The following is a 22,743-nucleotide window of genomic DNA, read 5'->3' on the forward strand; positions in this document are numbered from 1 at the left end:
TGGCTACTCTCAGCTGCTTTCTTCGTACTTCTTAAGAAATAAAGGAATAGCATTTGTTCGACCTTAGCCACCCTTTCTTGTTTTGGGTTGAGGCATTTGCCAAAATTTAATCACATTCATTAATTTTCCGCCAAATTCAAGCACAAAAAAAGAAAAGAAGGCTGTAAGTTCTGATCATAGTGATTTTAACGGACCATCTTCCAGAAAACTAGGAATACTTTATTTTTTTCTCCGTTTTTTTTTTATATATAAGATTTTGGAGTGGGTCTATGTCTTACTTTTCCTGATATATATCTTGACCTGTGGCCCGTGGGACATCCTTTTGAGTTTTGAGGCTTGGGTTTATTGCTTGGTCAGATGAACATATCAAATATATTTTCACAACCTATAGTTCGTATGAATTAATTGTTGAGAAAGAAAAGCTGGTGAATTGACAAATCTAAATTTTGCTTCTGTCTTTCGTAATATAGTTTTGTGCCAAAGAAAAAAAAGTGGTTGATCTCTTAGAGTCATTTTGTTCTAAATTCCCCTGTTCCGCATCCTTTACGGCAATGAAGATTTGATATATATATTCTCCTCAGTACATATATGTAGATACATTTATATGTCTTGCATAGGGTACAAGTCCCCTAAGCCATTGCCTTTTCTTTTTCCTTTTATCTGGATAAGGAAAGTACGGGTAAAGCTAAAACACCAACCAACGCAGTATGTTTTACCTCCCCCCTCCAGTTACATGAGATTTCTTTAACATCGCCTTTACTATCGTGTGCACTGAACCATGAAGTAGAAATTGATTAGTTGCGGTTGTTCACTTTTTCTAAACGCTTTTTCCAGTGAATCAGTTACATCTTATGCCCGTCACCTTGAGAACAAACATGATATGCTTCTTGGGATGCTGTTTGAGCGTGGGACCTACAAGAAGCTCTATAGCTATCAACATCTTATAAATGGGTTTGCTGTTCATCTTTCCCAGAACAGGTGAAGTCTTGCTTTATTTATATTGCTATTCTAGTTATAACAGTATTTTCACTTGCTTGAAATAAATTTCTACATTTTGTTTTTCTCATGCTATCTTCTTATGTTACTAGGCAGAAATTCTAAGACGTGCTCCTGGAGTGAAATGTGTTGAAAGGGACTGGAAAGTAAGGAGACTTACAACACATACGCCAGAATTTTTAGGACTTCCAACTGGGGTTTGGCCTACAGGCGGTGGCTTTGATCGGGCTGGAGAAGATATTGTGATAGGATTTGTGGACTCTGGTATCTATCCACACCACCCTAGCTTTGCAACACACCATACCGACCCATATGGGCCAGTTCCAAAATATCGAGGAAAATGTGAGGTTGATCCAGATACCAAGAGGAGTTTTTGTAATGGGAAGATTATTGGAGCACAGCATTTTGCTCATGCTGCAATAGCTGCAGGGGCTTTTAACCCTATAATTGATTTTGCTTCTCCTCTGGATGGGGATGGTCATGGAAGGTTAGGCTCCCCCCCCCCCAGTCAATTAACTTGTTTGCTGAGGAATGAGCTGTTGACAGCCATGATAATAGACATCTTTAGGTAAACCCATTCTTTTAAATGTATAGGATCCATCATTTGGTATGGGTCAAAACTTAGTCTGGTGCCGGCAAGCTGTCCTGCCATTTGTGTTCTTAGTTTGTCAAAATCTTTAAACAATTTGTATTTCTGCTTAAGTAGAAGATTTTAGAAGGTATACTCTTAATACATCTTGTTTCTTGAGGAATTTAATGATAAAATACTCTTCTATACTTCGATACCAGTGGCTTTTCCAAAATTCTTTTCCTTCTATCTTGATTTGTAAAGATGCCATTGTGTGTAATGCCTGGCCTGGGGATATTCTCCTGTCTGGTCCTGAATTAGGTGAATGAAGGTTAACTTTATGTTTGAATAACTCACTTTGTTGCTCTAGTTTGAAGTTTATTGCCTATTTAAAGCACTGGATGATAATATGAAAATTTCTGAGCTTAGAAACATCCTTGCTGATTTCATTTCAATGAACTATCATATTATTTGGAATAGTGAAGAACTTTTTCCCTCACACAAGATGCTGTGAATCATCTATTTTTAACCGTTGTAGATATTATTTTTACATATAAGAACAATGAAACAAAAGCATTATATGTTAAGGCACAAATCATGATTGTTAGAGTTATCTCATGGGATGAAAATATATGTAGTCTGCTTCATTTCATGCATTTTAGGTTTTTGAAGTGGATAGGATTAACTATTATTGCCATATCTTGAAATACGGTCACTTTTATTTATTATAACATTTCCCTTTTTTTGCATCACATCTGGCAGTCACACTGCGGCTATTGCAGCTGGGAATAACGGAATTCCTGTAAGGATGTATGGTCATGAATTTGGGAAAGCAAGTGGAATGGCTCCCCGTGCCAGGTGAGGAATGATAATCTGGCAAGTTATTGGTTGAATTAAAACTGGGAAATACAGCCTTTTGCTGCATCAAACACTTGGCATATTTGTGTATAGGATTGCTGTATACAAGGCTCTTTATAGGCTTTTTGGAGGGTTTGTTGCAGATGTAGTTGCTGCTATTGACCAGGTATGTATATGTGCTTATCTTCTTTCTCCTTGTTTCCTTGCTTTCTTACCTAGCATTTGTCATGGATTTGGCCAGGAGTTATCTGAGTCATGCTTGATCATTCACTTTTCCTGTTCCTTCATATAACTTGTGTAAGAAGTAGGGGTATAGAAGAAAGAGATTCTTTGAAGTTGTGTGCAGAACACAACTTTCCTGTTTATAATTTGCTGTTAACTTGTTGGCTTTGGGGTCTTATGAGTTGCTTTGCCGGATCTCTAGACTAGAATAACATTCCATTGAATTGCTTACGAATAGATTCTTAGCAGTCAACATAAAGCCTAACAGTTTGTCTTATCTGTTTGATCCACAATCTCAATGTCTCATTATCTAAGTTTGAGGTCAACAGGCCGTTCATGATGGGGTGGATATACTCAGTCTTTCAGTTGGACCAAACAGTCCTCCAGCAACCACCAAAACCACATATTTGAACCCTTTTGATGCTACGCTTCTTGGAGCTGTCAAAGCAGGTGTATTTGTTGCCCAGGCTGCTGGAAACGGTGGTCCTTTCCCTAAGACCTTGGTTTCATACAGTCCATGGATAGTATCTGTAGCAGCAGCAATTGATGACCGTAGATATAAAAACCATCTGACCCTTGGAAATGGAAAAATATTGGCTGGACTTGGGTTGTCACGTGAGTAAACCAACTTGCCACATATTTTTGCCGATAATTTATACTCAATATGGAAATGGTAATATGAAATACAGCATTGAAGATTGTGGTTGATTTCATGTTCAAGAAAATTGTTTCTTGTCATTATACCCTACAAAGAAAGATCGAAATGATTTATGTCAAAGAAAGAAACAATTATTCATGTCAAATATCTTTTCTTTGCAGTGACTGAAATTATTAAACTATCACCCCCTCCATAGGGGGGGCGGGGTGGCGAAGAGAAGTAAAAAGAATAGATGAAATATCTGGATATCAAAATTGTAAAACATATATTGAATAGATTGTTTTAAGAAATTAACACTTGACTTTAAAAGCTTTGTTGTCAGGGTAAATACATCGACTGTTAGGAGAATTAAGGTAGTCTTAGTCTTCTGTAAAATTTATGTTTATGTGCATAAGCACTTTTTGGCTGCCGGCAGATAGTAGCTGTCTGTATTTGTCCGTAGATATTTGGTCATTGTATTGCTAAAGGATATCTGATGGCTTTGTGCAGCTTCAACCCATGCAAATCGATCATATACATTGGTTGCTGCTAATGATGTGCTGTTAGATTCTTCAGCTATGAAATACAGCCCCACAGATTGCCAGAGACCAGAAGTTTTAAATAAGAAATTGGTAGAAGGGAATATTTTCTTTGTGGCTATTCTTTTAACTTTGTTGTTGGTACGGCATCGATGAAGAAAGTTGCGGAAACAGCCAAGGCTCTTGGTGCAGTTGGATTTGTTCTTTGCGTGGAAAATGTTTCTCCTGGAACAAAATTTGATCCAATTCCTGTTAGCACTCCTGGAATTCTTATCACAGACGTCGGGAATTCAAAGGTACTTGAGTCAACTTTGCTGTCATATTTGTGTTAGTGTCTAAAGGTTGATCCATAATGATTTATGACAACTTCTATCAGTTGCCATCTGTGTTTTCTCTTACCAATAACCTAGTACGATGTGCTTATTTTTCTGTCTTCTTCCAGTCCTTAATAGCATCTGTTATGATCACAAAAATATCATACTTATCTTGTGATTTGGTGGTTGCAAATCATTATTCAGGAACTTATAGATTATTATAATATCTCTACACCAAGAGATTGGACTGGGCGTGTGAAGAGTTTCAAAGGTACAGGTAGCATTGGGGATGGTTTAATGCCTATTCTCCACAAATCTGCGCCACAGGTGGCATTATTCTCAGCTCGAGGGCCAAATATTAGGGACTTCAGCTTCAGAGATGCAGATCTTCTCAAACCTGATATTTTAGCTCCTGGTTCATTGATTTGGGCTGCTTGGTCTTTAAATGGAACTGATGAGCCTAATTATGTTGGTAAGTCAGTAATGATTACACTAACTTTTTTATTCGTGAATATTGTGGCTTGCCTGGATGATGTGCCACTTGAAACAGAATTCATTTTTCTATTTTGTCTGAGTTGATAGATCAGTCCAAGGCATCCTCTTGGTGGGGGTAAAAGAGAAGAGCATAGGCAAAAGAACCATTGCACTAATGGGTTGGAGAGTTTTTTCTTTTTGGCTAGAAAAAAGTAATATGCCATGAGAATATTTATAGAGTGATGTTTGAGGTTCTTTTTTGTTCTGAGCTTTAATGTAAGTTTCTTTGAACAAATAAGATTTCAGGTAGTTTATGCTCTAACAAAAATAAATGGAAATGTTTTGGACTCCTTAAAATTATCATTTGGTTCCCTATTTTACCTTTTATTCTTAGTCAATTTTGGAAGACTTATAATCAAATGGTGGGGGATGGTAGAACTATAGCCAGAAGAAAGATGATATCATAGATTGGACTTGTCTAAAACCATAAATGGTTTGAGCAGGAGAGGGATTTGCCATGATGTCTGGAACTAGCATGGCTGCACCACATATAGCTGGGATAGCTGCCCTTATTAAGCAAAGGCATCCACATTGGAGCCCAGCAGCCATCAAGTCATCGTTGATGACAACCGCAAATACTCTGGACAGAGCAGGAAGGCCTCTCCTAGCACAGCAGTATTCTGAAACAGAAGCCATGAAGTTTGTCAAAGCTATTCCATTTGATTATGGGAGTGGACATGTAAATCCAAGAGCTGCCCTGGACCCTGGGCTCATCTTTGATGCAGGTTTGCTTTCTTCATCCCCCTAATATAACTGCTTGATTTGTCTAATTCTTTTATAAATGGCTAATTAGCTTGAAATGAAGAATAAGGTAACATCTGTGGATTCTTTTAACCTAGTTTCCAGAGGGTTACTGTAGTCATAAGAGTCAACATGAAAGAACTTAAGAACATCATGTCTGAGGCACAGTTTCATGAAACTACTGGTTTGCTTTACCCTTGCCACTCCCCATCTTTTAAGATGCTTGGCAATGAAATTGAAAGTGGATAAAATATAGCAGAAAAGTTCATGACCGACAAATGGAATAGACCCGTAAAAACCTTTGTCAAATAGATGCATAGGGAGAATAAATTTAGTTCAATATATTTAAGCAAAGATCTGGATCTTCTTTATCTCATTTTCCATTTTCTAATTTTTTAAAAACAGTGGGCATGTAACAAAATTTATTAATACACCAAAAAACTTGAGAGTAAATCCAAAAAAGAACTGTTGTACTAATTTTTCTAATCATCATCTTGCAGGATACAAGGATTACTTGGGGTTCTTGTGCTCAACTCCTGGGATTAATGTTAATGAAATAAGGAAATACACACACTCACCATGTAACGGTACCATGGGGCACCCATCCAATTTAAACACCCCATCAATTACAATTGCCCACCTCGTGGGAACTCAAACTGTCACCAGGACTGTCACCAATGTTGCCGAGGAAGAAACCTATGTAATCACTGCCAGAATGGAGCCGGCTGTTGCCATCGAAGTGAACCCTCCGGCGATGACTGTCAAAGCAGGCGCATCACGTAAGTTTTCCGTGACTCTTACGGTTCGTAGAGTGACAGGACTGTATAGTTTTGGAGAGGTTTTATTGAAAGGAAGCAGAAGGCACAAGGTGAGGATCCCTGTTCTGGCCAATGGATACTCCAGATAGCTTGGTTAGGAAGGGAAAGAGAAGTAATGCTTGTAATATTCTTTTAAACTCTTGGGAAATAATGCTGAAGCTAGATTTATTGGTCTAATATATATATATATATATATATTCAATAGGTGTAAAGGTAAGATTGTGTAAGGGGGGAGACTCATAGTTTCTTCAACTCATAAATTTTTGCTAATGCTGGTGATTTGTTGAAGTGCTTCTTAATTAAAGTCTTAGGCATAAGTAATCAGTTCCTGCATCTTTCCACATGAAATGTTACTTCAGGAGGTTTAATAAATTTGAATCTTCTCTACTTTTATTTCTTTCCTCTCTTCTACATTTTCTTTTAATTTGGGGCGGTTTGGTTATAAATTTGGTAATTCATTGGAGATTTCAATACTTCTCAAGATGAACTATTACATGTGACATGCTCACACTAATTATTTTTTTATATATATAAAAATGTTTAAATTTCAAAATGGATTGGACAAGTTCCAAATATGTTGCAACTGTTACTAAATTCTCAGTCAGCAAAGAATTAAACATTATAAGAAACTATGCATTAGAAGCATAGAAGAGATACTCTCAATTGAATCTATGAACGAATGTGCTTGCATTTAACTTCGTAGTATTAAATTAACAAATAAATGTATAAAATGCCAGATAAATATCAAAAGAAAAAAGAAAAGAAAAAGAATGTGCAAAGAATTGTCAGTTAATTCTGCCTCCTCGCATCTTTTGACTTTCTTTATATTTTATTCCCATCGTTTTCTCGGCTCTTTTGTCAGCCAAATACAGTGTAAAGATTGAAAGGAGAGGAGCTTCACTGAAAAAACACACATTAATTATGAGTGTTATTCTGATCAAATATAGGTATGGTTTTTTATTCACATCTCTCTAAATCTTAACTATGAACATTTTTTGGCTGAAAGGAAGATCTTAACTATGAACTTTGCGTTTCACAGTTATTAGACAATTGACATGATTAATCGATTAAAAAATTATGAGAGCAACATCCATATAAAATAAACCCTTTTCTTCTTGACACTAGATCATTTAAAGATAATTGACATCTAATTTAAACGACGATGGAAGATAACAAGTATATCATGGAATTAATTAAAAGAAGGAAAAAAAAGAAGAAATCACAATCAAGAAACACAAAATTAATTAAACGGGTTACTCTTATAATAAATACTTGATCGAGTATTACCCAAAAACAAAAAATTGATCAAGTAAGTGATGCGCACAAAATCTTGGACAATATTGGATCCCTCATAGTGTTAAACTCCATCCATTCATATTGGAAGCATCTTAAAAAACAGACAAGACAAAGATTAGCGAAGTCGATATTTCCAGTCCAAGGCAGGATTCTTAGAATGAGACAGCTTCAATGGCCAGGAACAAAATACGATCATCAATAATAATGGTGGAACATGACAATTTGTCTACTACGGCTAAAAAAGATACGAGGACGAAGAGGCCTTAGAACAATGGTCCCAAGAAAGCTAGAGGGGTCATGTTTTTTTAAAAGTAATGTCTGTATCTGTATTTATTGTCAATTTAATAATTAAAAATAAATACAAATTGATGTGATATATAAATAGATCTTAATTAATATTACATGCTAAAATAAATCTGTTGTTATGAAAATAAAGAGAGAGAGAGTAGGAAGAGAGAATGGCAAGACAAGAGGACTTGCGGGAGGAAACAGGGGAGTATATATTATTCACTTAGATGCATAATGCTTTATACATTGTCTCTATTTATAGAGCCTTTAATTGTTGAAGTTTAACTTTAATGTTATAAAAGAATAAAGAAGGACATAATAGTATAGCATTTAACCTTTGGTAGTTATAGGACGCTAATCATGAATTTTTTTTTTCTAAATCATTCATTGAAAATTTATGAGAGATAAAGAAATCTTAAGCATTAAAAGTTATGGATATCGGCTCATATAATTATATAATATTTATAATATCTGCAGTCTAATTACTCATTTTTTTATAATTTATATTATTTCTTCCAAATAGTTTGAATAACATAAGAAAAAGACTAAAATGTATAATATAAATGTTATGTATCATTCTCTTTCTTTTTATGATAAGGACTTACTATTAATCGGCAAAAAAAGTAATCAAATAAACTGAGAAATTGAATGTTTTATTTATTGGTAGAATTGGGTGGGGACTCTCTCTCTCTCTTATATCACACATGGATTTTAAAAAATAAATTTCAAATTATTTAGAAGAGTGATTTTTGTTCAGCTTAACTCATATAATTTTTAAACAATTAAAAAGCACTTTAAAAAGTAATCCAAATAACTTGTTAAAATAAGTCATTAAGTTGAAAACTAAGGGCAAAATCAGGATTTAAATATGAGAACTGCCCAGGTAGAAGAAGCATATATAATGCAAAGTTTTTGGGATAATGACATTAAAGTCTCAAAATAATAAATTTATGATAATTTTTTTTAAAAAAATCAGTTATAAATATTGATTCAGATAGTCATAAATTAGTTATAAATTTTTTTAGCTTAATTAAAATTATCTTTTACAGATAAGCAAATGCACTAAACTATTTATATTTACTTTATTTTGTTTATGATTTATTGCACCAAATAGCCTTCTCAACCTAACTTTCCCATAATAATAATAATAATAATAATAAAGAAACTCGATTTAGATTTGACTAGCTTTCCTTTAACAATTATAGTTAGGCGGGCCTTTCATCTCTCATTCTCATTCATTGTGTGATAAAGTATGATAAGAGATTGGTTGCACTATTTCAATTTAATAAGTTCACGTGACTTATTATAAAACTTATATTTAATAATGATATTAGTGCCGTACTGCCGTTAGTTTAAAATTTAAAAATAAATAATTTTTAGATAGTTTAAAAATTTTACAAAAAAAATTTATTTCATAAAATTTAAAACAACAGAAACTATATTACGTTTGGTTTGGACAATTTCATCTCGTCAGTGATGAATTACTTTGGAGGATAAAAATGAAATTCTATCAGTTGCATACAGACTACAGAGTATCCAATGAATTATGAATGAATGAGAAACTCATTTCCTTGCATATAAAAACTTTAATATGGAAATTTTTAGTCTTTTAAGTTTTTCTTGATTATTGATTTAGTCTTTTAAATTTATTTTTTATTCATTTAATTTTTTATATTTTTTTAAATTATCATGTGAGTCCTTTTATTTTTTTTAAATTTCAGAGTTTATATTTTCCCTAGCTAAATAATTACATTTCTTTCTTTCAATTTGCATTACTAACATCAATATTTTGTTACCCATTTGGCAAATTGTAACAATGTTACCTCAAATTTAAATAATAATAAGGGCCAAATCGATAGCTAGTGTACTTATTAATGTAAACTTGAAAATTAATGAAAATTAAATTCAAATGACTAAGGTTAAGGGGTATTTTTATCTTTCAACTATTGTCTTAGGAGCATTTGATATCTAAAATTTACATGTGTTGCACTTTCCTCTTTAACTTTTGGAAGTAGTGCATTGGGCACTTTGTTATTAAAAAAATTAACTTTAATCATTAGTCAGCTTAAAAATTATAAAAAATTAAAAGACTTCAAAATTACACTATTTTAAATAATTATCACACTATTTTAGGGATTTAATTAATATTAATTTTTTATAAGGTACTTATTTGTAACTTTGTGAGTTATTTTTAAAATTTTGAGGTTTTTTTTTGATAAATTTTTAAGTTAACTAATGGTCACAGTTAATATTTTAACAGCAGGTTGCCTAGTATACCATTTTTAAATTTTGAATGAGAAAATTATATTACATATAAATTCAAAATACTAGACATTCACAATTGAATATATGAAAAGGAAAAATTTGCTTTACCTCTTTAGTTGAGACAAACTCAAGGGGCAAAAAATTACACTACTTCAAAATAAGAAATTATATGATATTTAGTATATTTTGTTATTATAATACTTACTTTCTAATTTTTATCTAATGGTAAAAAGAAAATTTTAATTATAAAATCACTTTTTTATTTTTATCAGTTTTTATTCCATTTCATTTTGCTATGCATATCAATGATAAACAAAATACAATGAGAAGGGTAATTTTATAAGTCAAAATGATTTTCATATCATTATTTCAAAAAATAAAAAAATAAACAACAAATAAATTATGTTAATTTCAATATTCTCCTTCATCATGCCAGCGAGTCATCCAAATAGAATCATTAATAATGAAAAATACGTTTAAAATTTGGCCATTGTAAGGACATGGAGTATATATATATTTTTTGTAACCAGACAATTTAATATATATATATATATATAAAGGAAAATACAATCAAATGGATTTTTAGAACAAAAAAAACTAACGGACAGGACATGAGATATAAAAAATGTTTCGAAATGCACCATCTGGAATAATTAAAAGTTGTATTTTGTATTTTTTATTGTTAACAAAGTATTTGCTTTATTAAAAACATAATTTAATTACTTTTTGAAAACTTTAATACTTAGATCACTGCACAGAAACATTTGAACTATATAATTTACTTTTAATCTCTTAATTATTGATTTTTGATGAAATAATCTCCTAATTATTTTGCCTCTTTGGCATTTTGTCCTTTTATTTCCCCTTTAAAGTACTTTTAAGAGCTATGCACCGTGTGGGAAAAAACCTGGTTTATTACCGAAATGGAAAGGATTTTTTTTAAGTTACTTATATAATTTTTAAAAAATTATGTAATACAAAAATAATGATGTTACATATCACCTTTTGTTATTAAGATAAATAAACTAACCGCTTAACAAGAGCTCAAGAAATAAGAAATATCTTAGAAGACGTAATCTCAAAACAAAATTTTAGGTGTCTCTCTTAAATTTTATTTTAGTTATAGATATCTCTCTTCTATTTTTAAAATTTATATAGACTTTTTATAAAATTAATTTTTATAAAATAATTTTATTTTTATTTTTTAAGATTTTATTACATCCATTTAACTATTCGTTGACTAATAATGACTATTAAGTCATGCATATTAGACCAAAATATTAAATATCTCTATTTAAATATAAATGATATGAAAAAATCATTCCAATTATCCAAAAACATTTAATGGATATATTTTTTCACCGTTTTTATTCATATTTTAAATTTTTATTTATTCAAACTTATTTAATTAAGAATTTTAAAATACATATATTAGATAAATTAATATTTCACGTGTATAAAAGATAATGCAATAAGAATTTAATATAATAATAGATAAATTAATCAATATAATTTATATTTACTTTTAAAAATATAACTTCAATACAATATTTTTAAATCATTTACTTTAATATTGTCATATTTAATTATTTAAATTTTTTAAATTGGGTAGTGGGAGAGAAAAATAAAATTAGATTATAAGAAAACAATTAATAATTTTAAAATTGTTAACATAATTATAAATAAAAATACGTATTTTAGAATTTTTAACAACAGATTATCAATGAACTAAAACGTATTTTTTAAGAAACAAAGGGAATGCCCATGTAATTTTAATAAAATGGAAGGGACGTTAACGTATTTTATACAAAATTTAAAAATATTTATCCATAATTATAATTATAATTATAAATTAGTAATGCTAAAGTATACTTTTAGTTCTCTTACTATATACTCCATCCGTTAAAAAATGTAAGGTATTTTTTAGGAGTTAAATGTTAAAAAATATAATTTATTTTTAGTTTTTTAAGGTGTAATCATTACTTTTTTTTTCAAAAGTGCCTCTATTGATAATAACTTTATATTTATTATAGGATGTTTAATAAGGATAAGTATGAAAAAATGGAGTTAATTTAAAAGTAAGTAACTTTATTGGAGGTAAGATTTGATTAAAAATTTCTTATATTTTTAAATAGAGGGAGTATAAGATTTGAGATCAATTCCTTGATTTTATAAAATATTTTTTTAAAATTTTTAATCCTAACACTATTAATTTCAAATGATTATTTTTATATTAATTTTTATTATTTTAATAAATTAAAATTAATATGTCAATATTTAAAAATATTTTATCAATATTTAAAAGTTTAATGTAAAATTTTTTTGTGATGGAATTCATGGTATTAGGGTTAAAAGATAAAAAATATACTTTATAAACTTAAGGGACCAAAATAAAATCTTGTATAAAGTTAAAGAATTAATTATATTTCTTCCATTAAAACAAGTAATATGTTTTTAATTGAATCTTATTCCCTAATAAAATAACTACTTATCTATAAGTTAACATTATTTTTTTATATTTACTCTCATTTAGCATGATATTTTACTTTAAAATAAATATAACATAATTTATTTATTTTGGACACTTTTAAAAAATACATTAGTTATATATTTAAATACTAAAAATACTTTACATTTTTTAACACATGGGAGTGCTCCCTCTTGTCATTTTTATAACTCATTTTTAACTAGCTCACCAAAACTAAAGTAAGTTAGTTAAAATAATAAAATTATCTTAAAAATATTTCACTTTTGCTCCTGACTTTTTTTAAAAAAATTGATTTGATATGTGAGAAGAGTTTTTTTATGAATTTGAATATTGCACTTATTTTAAGAGTTTGTTGGAGGGTATTTTTGAAATTATATATTAAATGTTATAAAAAAAAAGAAAAATGATGTATATAAAAGACCAAAAAAACTTGGGAAAATTATGTATGGATCCATTGGGACCTGAATGTAATTTAAAGTTAAGTTAAAAAGACATTACTACTCCTTATATAGATTGAAAGTATATTTATCATTCACTCACAATTATAATTTCACAATTTATAAGCAAAACTTCTTAATTTGCAAGTTCTATTTCATGTTTTATAAATACTAGTCTAAAATTGTATTTGTCATTTACTTATAGTTGTAACTTTACAATTTGCGAGTATAACTTTTCAACTTACATGTCTTATTTCGTGTTTTATAAATAATAGTCTAGAATTATATTTAACATTCATTTAGAATTGTAACTTTATAATTTATGAATAAAACTTCTCAATTCAAGAGTCCTATTTCATGTTTTATAAATAGCAAACTAAAACTGTATTTACTATCCACTTAGAACTGTAATTTCACAGTTTGCAAGTAAAATTTATTAATTTACAAGTCATATTTCATGTTTTATAAATAATAGACTGAAATTATATTTATAATTCATTTACAGTTGTAATTTCAAAATTTATGAATAAAACTTCTTGATTTACAAGTGTTACTTTTTGTATTTTATAAATAGCATACTGCAATTATATTTATCATTTATTTATAACTATAACTTTAAAAATTAATGAGTAAAACCTTTTGATTCACAAATTCTATTTTATGTTTTATAAACAATCGACTAAAATTATATTTATGATTCATTTACAACTGTAGTTTCATAATCTATAAATGAAACTTCTTAATTTTTAAGTTTTATTTTGTATTTTATAATCAATTGAATTTCTTAATTTACTTACAAATATTCAAACTTTTTTGCAAACTGTTATGTCTCTTTTCTACTGCTCCGTACCTGATAACTTTTATGAGAAGTTTTAATTTTAGACAATGAAAATTGAAACTTAAAATAATAAAAACTTAAATTGAATAATGAAATCTTACCGACTGATTTAGATAAAGCCTTTTACATGTAAAGCAAGTATAAGAACAAAGAGAAGTAACATTGATCACACTTGACTGTGATGATGATAATGATGAAGGATCATGAATTTTGCCCCAACATACAATTTCAAGAAGAGAGCCAGTGCTATGAATAGAGTGAGCAATATGTGGATTGATGAAGGAGAAGAATGCATATGGCAGAGCAATATTAAGTGAGCGATCATGTGGTGAACTGATGAAGAGAACTAATTTACAATTTAATTCATATAGAGAGGCATGCTTATTATTGTAGTATAATAAGTGAGGGCAGTAGTATCTTTTTACTTCATCTTTAAATTACTTTTAAGTTTCAAAAAACTTGTTTGTAATTTTTAAATTTTGCAAAATTTATTTTTCAATAAGTTGCTTTTACAGATCGTATACATAAATTTCCTCAAAAACTTTCTAAAATACGCGCGACAGGAGGGAGTTCGCTTTAGCCAATTAAAAATTTGAATGGAATCTGTCCGAAGACAAACGATGACACATAAGTTCATGTCATTCATTTCTCAAGGACAAGAACGTCATTTCACGAAGAGGGCTTAAAAGGCTGAAACGATGATGCGAACTAACCCAAACCGCGTGCAACTCCGAGCATCTTATCTATGCTTATATAGAGTATATGACAGATGGACCCACCGCGCCCTTGGCAGGCAGTCTCGTTGGCCCTCATGGTGACACCACAAGGGCCCTCAAACAAATCATATTATTCCGAAACGCCATTCCCTTTTCAATTCAGAATTCCAAGCTCTAAGCAAAACACTCTTCGTCGTCCTCGCAATCGCAATCGCTATCGCCTCTTAATTTGCAGCGATCTCTCTCTCTCTCTCTCTCTCTCTCTCTCTCCCCCGCCTCCATCTTCTCAAATGGTACGTTCTCTGTTTCTCCTGTTTTATTCTTTTGTTTTTTTTTAGGTTGATAATTTGTTTTATTAATTTCCATTCTTCCATTCGATTCCTTCGCTTCTTTGATCGTCTCTCAAAAACCTTCTCTGTTTTCTGGAAAAGTTTTGTTTCTTTGGAAATGTGAAAGCGATGCGACGAAAATGGCCAGAGGCTTGCCGCATACTTAAATTGTTCTGATTGGCTGGCTCTTAATTAATCCTAATTTTTGTTTTGTGTTTCCGTTTGCCTAACGCTAAGTAAGATCATTTCATGCAAGGAAGCATCCTTTCAGAATAATATCTGCCTCTGCCTCTTGCTTTTCCAGAAACTCATTTGCAAAAGCCTTCAGCCGGAGATGTAAAACTAATTTTTCTTTTCTTCTTTTAGAGTCAAAAGTAGTGTTCTCACTTCTCAGTTCCCACTCCTCTGTTTGACCTTCCAGCCTTTTCCGCCCTAAAGTAGTTTGTTTACAAACATTGATTGAAATGCCAGACGGTGTCTGGATTTATCTCAGTTCAATTGGTTCTCGTTTACGCGCAAATTCTTCGTCCAATGGGTGCTTCTGGCTATTGCAGGCCAGAAAAAGATTGTAGTTATCGCTGGCTGTAGAGAAAAACCAAAACTTAAAAAGGCAATTACAGACGGGGAATCGGGAATCGCAAAGCATTAAGTTTTTCTGTACTATAAATATATATTTTTACGTAAAGTTATTTGCTTTTATTATATTGGCTATTATTTTGTCATTCCCTATTTAATTACTTTTATTATTTTGTAGCCACAAATCATGACCTAACTTTGTATTTTAATATCATTACTTGATTCAGCTCGATTTGAGTACTGTCCCATTTAACAGAGAACCTCTCATATATATATATATATATATATATTATTTTTATATGAATTCAAATTCAAATTTAAATTTGAGATTTCTTACTCCAGAAATCATAGTTTCTTCCACTATCATTAAAACCAATACTTGTTGGTACCGAACTTGTTATTTTGTTATATTATTAGTTATGTCTCTATTGTAAATTGAATCTGAACGGCTTCCTTACATATTTTATGATATGGGCCACTTGTGGAGAATAAAAATCGGTACCAGCCTCGGTTTCAATATAATAAGCTGGGGTGGCGATTATTTTTATGAAACATGCACGATAGGACAAGGAAAGTAAATAATAGTATATGTCATTGCATTTAAAAGTGTGCATATCTAATTTTATTCACTCCCCGAGTCAAAAGATCAGTCCAAATGAAATTCTATATTCTTGAACGTTCTTGTCCCATTTGAATAATAATGCGTTAATGAAATATGATTCTCCATCAAATTAATGTCAATATAAAGTGGAAAATAGCGGGCTGTAATATAATTTATCTTTAAAAATACAAGAAAAGCGCTTGCTAATTATTTTTTAAATTCTATCATCTGATATATGAGAAACATGAGAGTATTGCTAATTGTTTTATTATTGTATATGTAAATATTTCTATTTTGGATTGGCCAAAGTAAAGCACAGTGCGCTTTTGGGTGTGGAGCAGGTAAGCAAAAGCAAGGAGGAAATAAAAGTGATCCTGACGAAGCCATTCTCCTTAGGAGACACGGATGCGGCTTATAGAGCCCCTAATTTGTTGCAACGTGTATTAAGCTTGTTTAAGAGTATACGGCCTGGATCTGATCTCACTCACTTCCAAGTAAGTTCTTGCCTCCTCTCTCTTAATTCTTTTCTTCAATGGAGACATTTTAAAATAATAATAATAATATGTGAATTAGTGATGTCTAAAAACAGTAGAATAATATCTAGGTCCACGAGCTACGAATTTTGACATTAAATTTTGGGTAAAATACATGATAGAATGATAAAATTGCACCAATTGTTTTGTTTTTTAATTTTAGTGTTGTCTTTTTTTGCTTGTTCCTGTACCTGGTGCGTGTTTGGTTTTTCAATGATAGTTTCGACTGCCCAAAAAAAAAAAGAATGCAGCATTTTTCCTTTTCATAATTATTGGGATTAAACTGAAAATTTTATAAAATTAAATAACCAAAAATGTACTATGTAAAGAGCTTTATTTTCTCGCTTTCATCTTTTCCTTTAACGGGTCTTCACACGTTAATGCCAAATGAAATAAAAATGGAGTGAAAGAAAAATAAATTTTATTTTGAGTATAAGTGTAAGAGAAAAAAGTGTCTAAAAATTTGGAAAGACATGCACTAATGATACTAATAATAATATAATTGATATTGTATTACTAGTTTTTTTAATTCTCCCTGGTCGTATATATAATTCAAATTTTAGAAAGAGTTAATAGTTTTTTTATAAGTCACTTTCGATAAAAATATCATTAATTGTTTTCTTTTAATTTTATCCTTTCATGAATTTCTGTGAATAGAATAAAATATGACACATGAGAGATCAATTGTTTTTAAACTAAAATATATAAAACTCATCTTAAGGTTCTATAGTTTAAGGAAGTTTTATATATTTTAGCATTATATTTAAGGATGATGCTTTTAATTAGAATAAATTGATATTTTTGTTATTTTTCAGAGAATATTAATAATTTAATTATTATTTTTTTAGTTTTAGTGAGATAGTTAAAACTTAGAAGCGACTTATATGTAAGATCTAAGATCAGGTGAGTAAAAAATAAAAGATTTTTTATCCTTTCAAATATTTCCTTATTTTTCCAAAAGAATAGCTATTGAGAAAATTAATAAACGTGTTGCTAGGCTGTTAGCAAAACATAATTCATTATCATAAATAAATATTGCAATAAAAATATTGAATCATTATAGTATTATTATGATAGTTTTCTTCCTCCCTTAACCGTCAGTCTCAACCTAATTTCTGTTGTTAATTAGTTAATTAGTTGTAAATAAATCTGTTAGCCTTGTACAGGGTGTTTAATCCTGTATATAAACACTTGTAAATTCTTCTCTCATTAATGCGATATGCACTTTTCATTCAGTATTCCCATTTTAGTTTGGCAACATTAAACCCGATTTAACAGGCATTAAATGTCGCATTTCCGAAGAATTCTTTTCTGTGATATAAAATGAAGTAAGACATTTCCAACGATTTCTGTAACTGATGCTGATAGTTGCTGCGTCCAGCTGCCGCCTCTGTTTAATTTTCCAAAGTCACAACTTCAGTGCTATGGTGAGTCTGTATACTGCACAGCTTCAGACTTGCTAAGCAAATGCAATAGAGAGCAGAATCCAGTGGACAGGTTCACATCTGTGGTTGCATGGTGTATCTCTACGACTCGCCCTACAATGTTACTTGCTCCTTATAACCCTATTCTTGGAGAGACCCATCATGCTTCTAGGGGAAATCTCAACGTCCTGCTCGAACAGGTAATTGCTTTTCCCTCTTTCATTTTTCCTTTCAATGCTTAAATATATGTTTTTTTTTTTTTGGTATCCTTAGTTTTGAAATTTCTATTGGCATTTCTTCGTTTTGTATTCATTTAGCGTTATAACCGAGGATATGTCTCCATCTTGTTTGATTTATCAGAAATTTGTTACAGGGTCTAATCTGATATGAGAATGACCCTCTTGAGGAGCTTTTCTTTATAATTAATAATCCCCTAGGCCAATCTCTTGATTGACCGTGCTCTCCAGAAGATTAATGAATCGTCGGCTTCCATGTTTGCAGGTCTCACACCATCCTCCCGTGTCTGCCCTACATGCAACAGATGAGGAGCAGAACATAGAGATGATATGGTGCCAACAACCGAGTCCAAAGTTTTGTGGTATCTTGACCGTTTTATTTTTATTTTTTTAGAATCATAAATATTCTTCTTCAACTCCTAATAGACCTAGTTATAATATGCTTCAGTAACAAGCCTGAATGCGATAACTAGGTCAGTATAGGAAATCAAATCTTATCGTATTCAGTGTCAGTTTCATTATAGGAAATGCTTTAGTCATTACAATTTTTTAAGGGATATTTTCGATGGACATAATTTTATATGTAAAATTTATTTTTTATTTTATTTTTAAATTTGTTTAATATTTTTTCAGTACAAAACCAGACTAAGTTTTTTTTATATTGGGTTGGCCCGGTCTTGGTCTCGGTCCACAAAGACTGGTCGCCGGGTTGATTGCTAGCCCGGTCTTGCCTATTCTTTGTTCACCTATTACTGGCCTCTTACCTACCACATGTTAGCAATAATTTGACCTGTCTATCATTGTGTTTTATGCAAACCAAATATACAGGCACTTCAGTGGAGACTCAAGTTCTTGGTAAACGACAGCTGAAGCTCCTCAATCATGGAGAAACGTATGAAATGAATTGTCCTCACCTCCTAATCAGAATTTTTCCAGTCCCTGATATCAATTGGGTTGGAAATGTCAATATTCGGTGTCTAGAGACTGGTCTGGCGGCAGAGTTAAGCTTCAAAAGTAATTCTTATCTAGGACTTGGGGGAAATCGTAGATTGATCAAAGGGAAGATCCTCAATTCATCATCATCAAAAGTTCTTTATGAAGTGGATGGTCATTGGGACAGGTATTTTCCTTCAGAGCATCTCTCTGCATTCTGAAAGTTAATGCCTTTCTCTTTTGTGTGCGAAACCAGTGGTAGTGGTCATGACTGCGAAATGCTTGATTGTAATAATTGGATAATGCTGTATTTCGTATCCACTTTCATAATGCAGAACTGTGACAATAAAGGACACAAGTAATGGGAAGGTTAAAGTGATATATGATGCAAATGAAGTCATTTCAGGGCTCCAAAGTCCAACTGTCCGCGATCCAAAGGTTTCATGTTCATATCTTCATCTCCATTTCTGTCGATCTTTTTACCTATATGTCTTCTCTTTTGTGAACCAAGATCTACTAGGGTGGCCTGCATAAGGCTTTTCTTTTCTTTTCTCTTTTGTTTCCATTTCAAAGTTACATTAGAATTTAGATGTACGAAAAGGAATTACATACAAATAAAATAAAACGGTTCCTTTTTTTGGCACTATGTTTGAATGTGACGTGAAATTCTCTTGTGGATCAGAGTGTGATGCCAACAGAGTCTGCCCTGGTTTGGAGTGAGCTGAGCGAAGCCATATTGAGCAAAGAATGGGAGAAAGCAAGTGAAGCAAAGAAAGTTGTGGAGGAAAGACAGAGGAAACTGGCGAGAGAAAGAGAGTCAAGAGGAGAAAATTGGATTCCTAAACATTTTGTTGTGTTTCAGAGCAAAGAAGGTGGCTGGGAATGCTCCCCCATTGAGAAGTGGGTCCCATCTGCACCCATCGCAGCTCTGTAATTTATTATACCTTTGAATCTTTAATGTGAAAAGATACTCTTAATTTGTATTTGGATCCCACGCCCGTGGTAACTATAGGCACTCGGTGCTTATATTCACGTGACAAAATTTATGTTGTACATTAAATCAACGGTCTGAAAAATCCTGTTACAACCAAAATGAAGAAACACTAAATCTAAATCCATCAAAATCTCCTAAATAACATCACATAGTGAATGTCTACCCCATTTTTCATGTAAACTTCAGAATTTTCTTGACCAGTCCAAAATTTTTATTCTTCTTCTAAACTGTCAAATTTCTTGCCTATTGTTGGTATAAAATCTTCCTCCATTTAAGATAGTTCTAAATTTTGGATGAGAAATAGAGTGAACAATTACATTCAGTTACGCTATTTAAGAAAATTGGATTCAGTAATTCATGATTTTGATTGCAACGAGATTCTCTAAACTTTCAATTTAACTGACAAAATGGACTTTGCCACGTGGGTATAGACATCCAATATCTATAGTTGCTAAAGGCATGGGATCCAAATCCTCTTAATTTCGTCTCAACAATTTTCTCCAAAAGGACTAGAGAGGAGAAAAGAAATAGTTCTGATACTCTGGAATTGGAGATTTGTGAAGCTGAATATTACTTTCACCCTTTCCATGTATGCAGGGCAAAATTTATTTCAATGTATAGCATCGGTATTTTGTGTTTAATTTCCCTAATTCTACATATCTTCAGCTTGATATATGAATGGGTTCAATTCTGACCCGGTGTCTCTCTCTCTTCCTTTCCTTTTTATTCACAAAATTGACAACCAAAAAAAAAAAAAATTGATGAAGAGTAAAATTTGGAGTATCTTTTCTTGTTTGTAATAAATATTACCTTCACATAATATTTGTTAGGAACTAGAAATTATGTAAAATTGATTTTGCGGCACTTGTTCTTTTATGTTTATATGTAATTTTCTTAATACTTTTGGTTGAAAATGTGTGCATTAATTTTTTTATATAACTATCTAATTGAGTTAGATTTAAACATTATTTGGTCTAATTAAAGGTAATTCTTCTAAAGGTTTGGATTTTAAATTTTAAAAACAAATAAGTGTTTCACAAAATTTTTTAATGTAAGAAGAATGCAAAAGCCTTATATAATGGGAAGTGAATTCTACAGCCACCCCTTAGACCAGAGAACATCTAAATTCTACCCAATAATCCAATATCAGTTCTGTTATTTGTTGGAAAAGTACCTACCGCCACCAATGTTCAGAGAAAAAGAAAGAAAATAACTAAATTGGTTCATTGTTTTAGACGAAGCGATCCTCTAAATAAACACAAACTGCAAGTGAAAACTTCAGTAACTAGTTGTTTCAAATAGAACAGAATTTACAGACCTCAGAAACAGGACACTATTAGTGACATTCTGCCCCATAAATTTCTACAAGTTACACAAAATATCACTCCAACGTAGCCTAGCTCTCACAAATTTCACTTCACTTGATTCTAAGTCTCTAACATGACATTAGCCCAAAATCATCATAATGAAAACGACTCTGTGAAAGCTCTCATACCCAAGCTCTTGAAAACATCAGTTATTTTCCTGTAAATCAGACTCTCTCCTATTGAAGGACTTCTCTCTGATACTGTCCAAGATAGGTTTCCATGGCCTCACTCTACAAGGGCCTCGTCCTCCTCCATAGCCCACACCAATCTGGTCTGCAACACCAACCCTACCAGGACACCTGGAAGGTGAACTCCAACCAATTGATGAATCACTAGTACTACCCTTCGGGACTTATCTCTACATGGCTTGATTTTGGCCTTTGCTGTGAGCCTCTTTGCAAGAGAAGCCATGTCCACAGGAGAATAAGCGTCAGATTGCAGAATTGAGAATGGAAGCATGAAGTAGACTTGACCAGGTTGGAGGAGTGTGTCTTTGTTCAATGGCTTTGAGGAAGGAGAAAGAAGTTGAAGAGCAGTACAGACAAAGTGCTTTGAGGGATTACCACCTCCACCAGTGACTTGGCTTACTGAAATGGGTCCTTCAAAGTACTCCACAAAGCCATTGAGATGAACCACACGGACACTGTTGAAGGTAGGGGATGCTCTGCAAGAGAAACAGCCTCCCATTTCTGCGTGTTTGCTGGTGATGTTGCAGAATGAAAGAGAGGAGAAGAGATGGCTGTGTTATATATTGGAAAAGAATAAAGAAGTGAACAAATTGGGTTGACTTTGATGGATACGTGAATGGAAAATGATGCTTACCTAATAAGCCTTTTGATCGTTTTAAGCTTTGACCCATTCCATGTGCATATTTTCCTGGTGCGTTGTCTGCACCAGTGACATCTTCTTTGAAGGGTTTTGGGTTTTGCGGGAAGCCTGAGAGGGTTTAAACCCCATATATGGGGTGTGTGGACCCCACACCCTACGTGTGACATGGCACCTTGCTGCAGAGTGTCTTAAGATGAGTTATGATAACTTGAATGGAGTTAATTTAATATTTATATATTAATATTGAATGGCATACTGATATTTTGAGATGAGAAGTTTTCAGCGGCGTGGTTCAACTTCAACGAGTCTTCGTATATCCACTTCGGGCACCGAAATTCCAGTTGGACCGTATGAAATGGGTTGCTGA

General features: G+C 31.8%; 1 protein-coding gene and 2 pseudogenes across 1 annotated transcript; 2 read left to right on the forward strand and 1 right to left on the reverse strand.

Annotated features, from left to right (window-relative positions):
• Positions 1–834: 834 nt before the first annotated feature.
• Positions 835–6,599, forward strand: LOC129301154 (subtilisin-like protease SBT2.6; annotated as a pseudogene).
• A 7,984-nt stretch (positions 6,600–14,583) lies between these two features.
• On the forward strand, positions 14,584–20,229 carry LOC129301155 (oxysterol-binding protein-related protein 4C-like). The gene is made up of 7 exons (XM_054939724.1): positions 14,584–14,848; positions 16,403–16,555; positions 17,976–18,218; positions 18,520–18,616; positions 19,083–19,374; positions 19,523–19,625; positions 19,870–20,229. The coding sequence occupies exons 1-7, from the start codon at positions 14,609–14,611 to the stop codon at positions 20,119–20,121; spliced, it is 1,380 nt and encodes a 459-aa protein (XP_054795699.1). The 5' UTR covers positions 14,584–14,608; the 3' UTR covers positions 20,122–20,229.
• A 1,153-nt stretch (positions 20,230–21,382) lies between these two features.
• On the reverse strand, positions 21,383–22,245 carry LOC129301153 (uncharacterized; annotated as a pseudogene).
• Positions 22,246–22,743: the final 498 nt, after the last annotated feature.

The sequence above is a fragment of the Prosopis cineraria genome, unplaced genomic scaffold (assembly GCF_029017545.1).
Source record: "Prosopis cineraria cultivar Desert tree isolate PC_DT_omini unplaced genomic scaffold, ASM2901754v1 PC1926, whole genome shotgun sequence".
Taxonomy (NCBI): Eukaryota; Viridiplantae; Streptophyta; class Magnoliopsida; order Fabales; family Fabaceae; genus Prosopis; species Prosopis cineraria.

Coding starts and splice junctions, on each gene's coding strand:
- LOC129301155 (XM_054939724.1), top strand. CDS start 14,609: ATGGACCCACCGCGCCCTTGGCAGGCAGTCTCGTTGGCCCTCATGGTG. Junction 16,556..17,975: donor CTGATCTCACTCACTTCCAA/GTAAGTTCTTGC, acceptor TGCTGCGTCCAG/CTGCCGCCTCTGTTTAATTT. Junction 18,219..18,519: donor TCAACGTCCTGCTCGAACAG/GTAATTGCTTTT, acceptor CCATGTTTGCAG/GTCTCACACCATCCTCCCGT.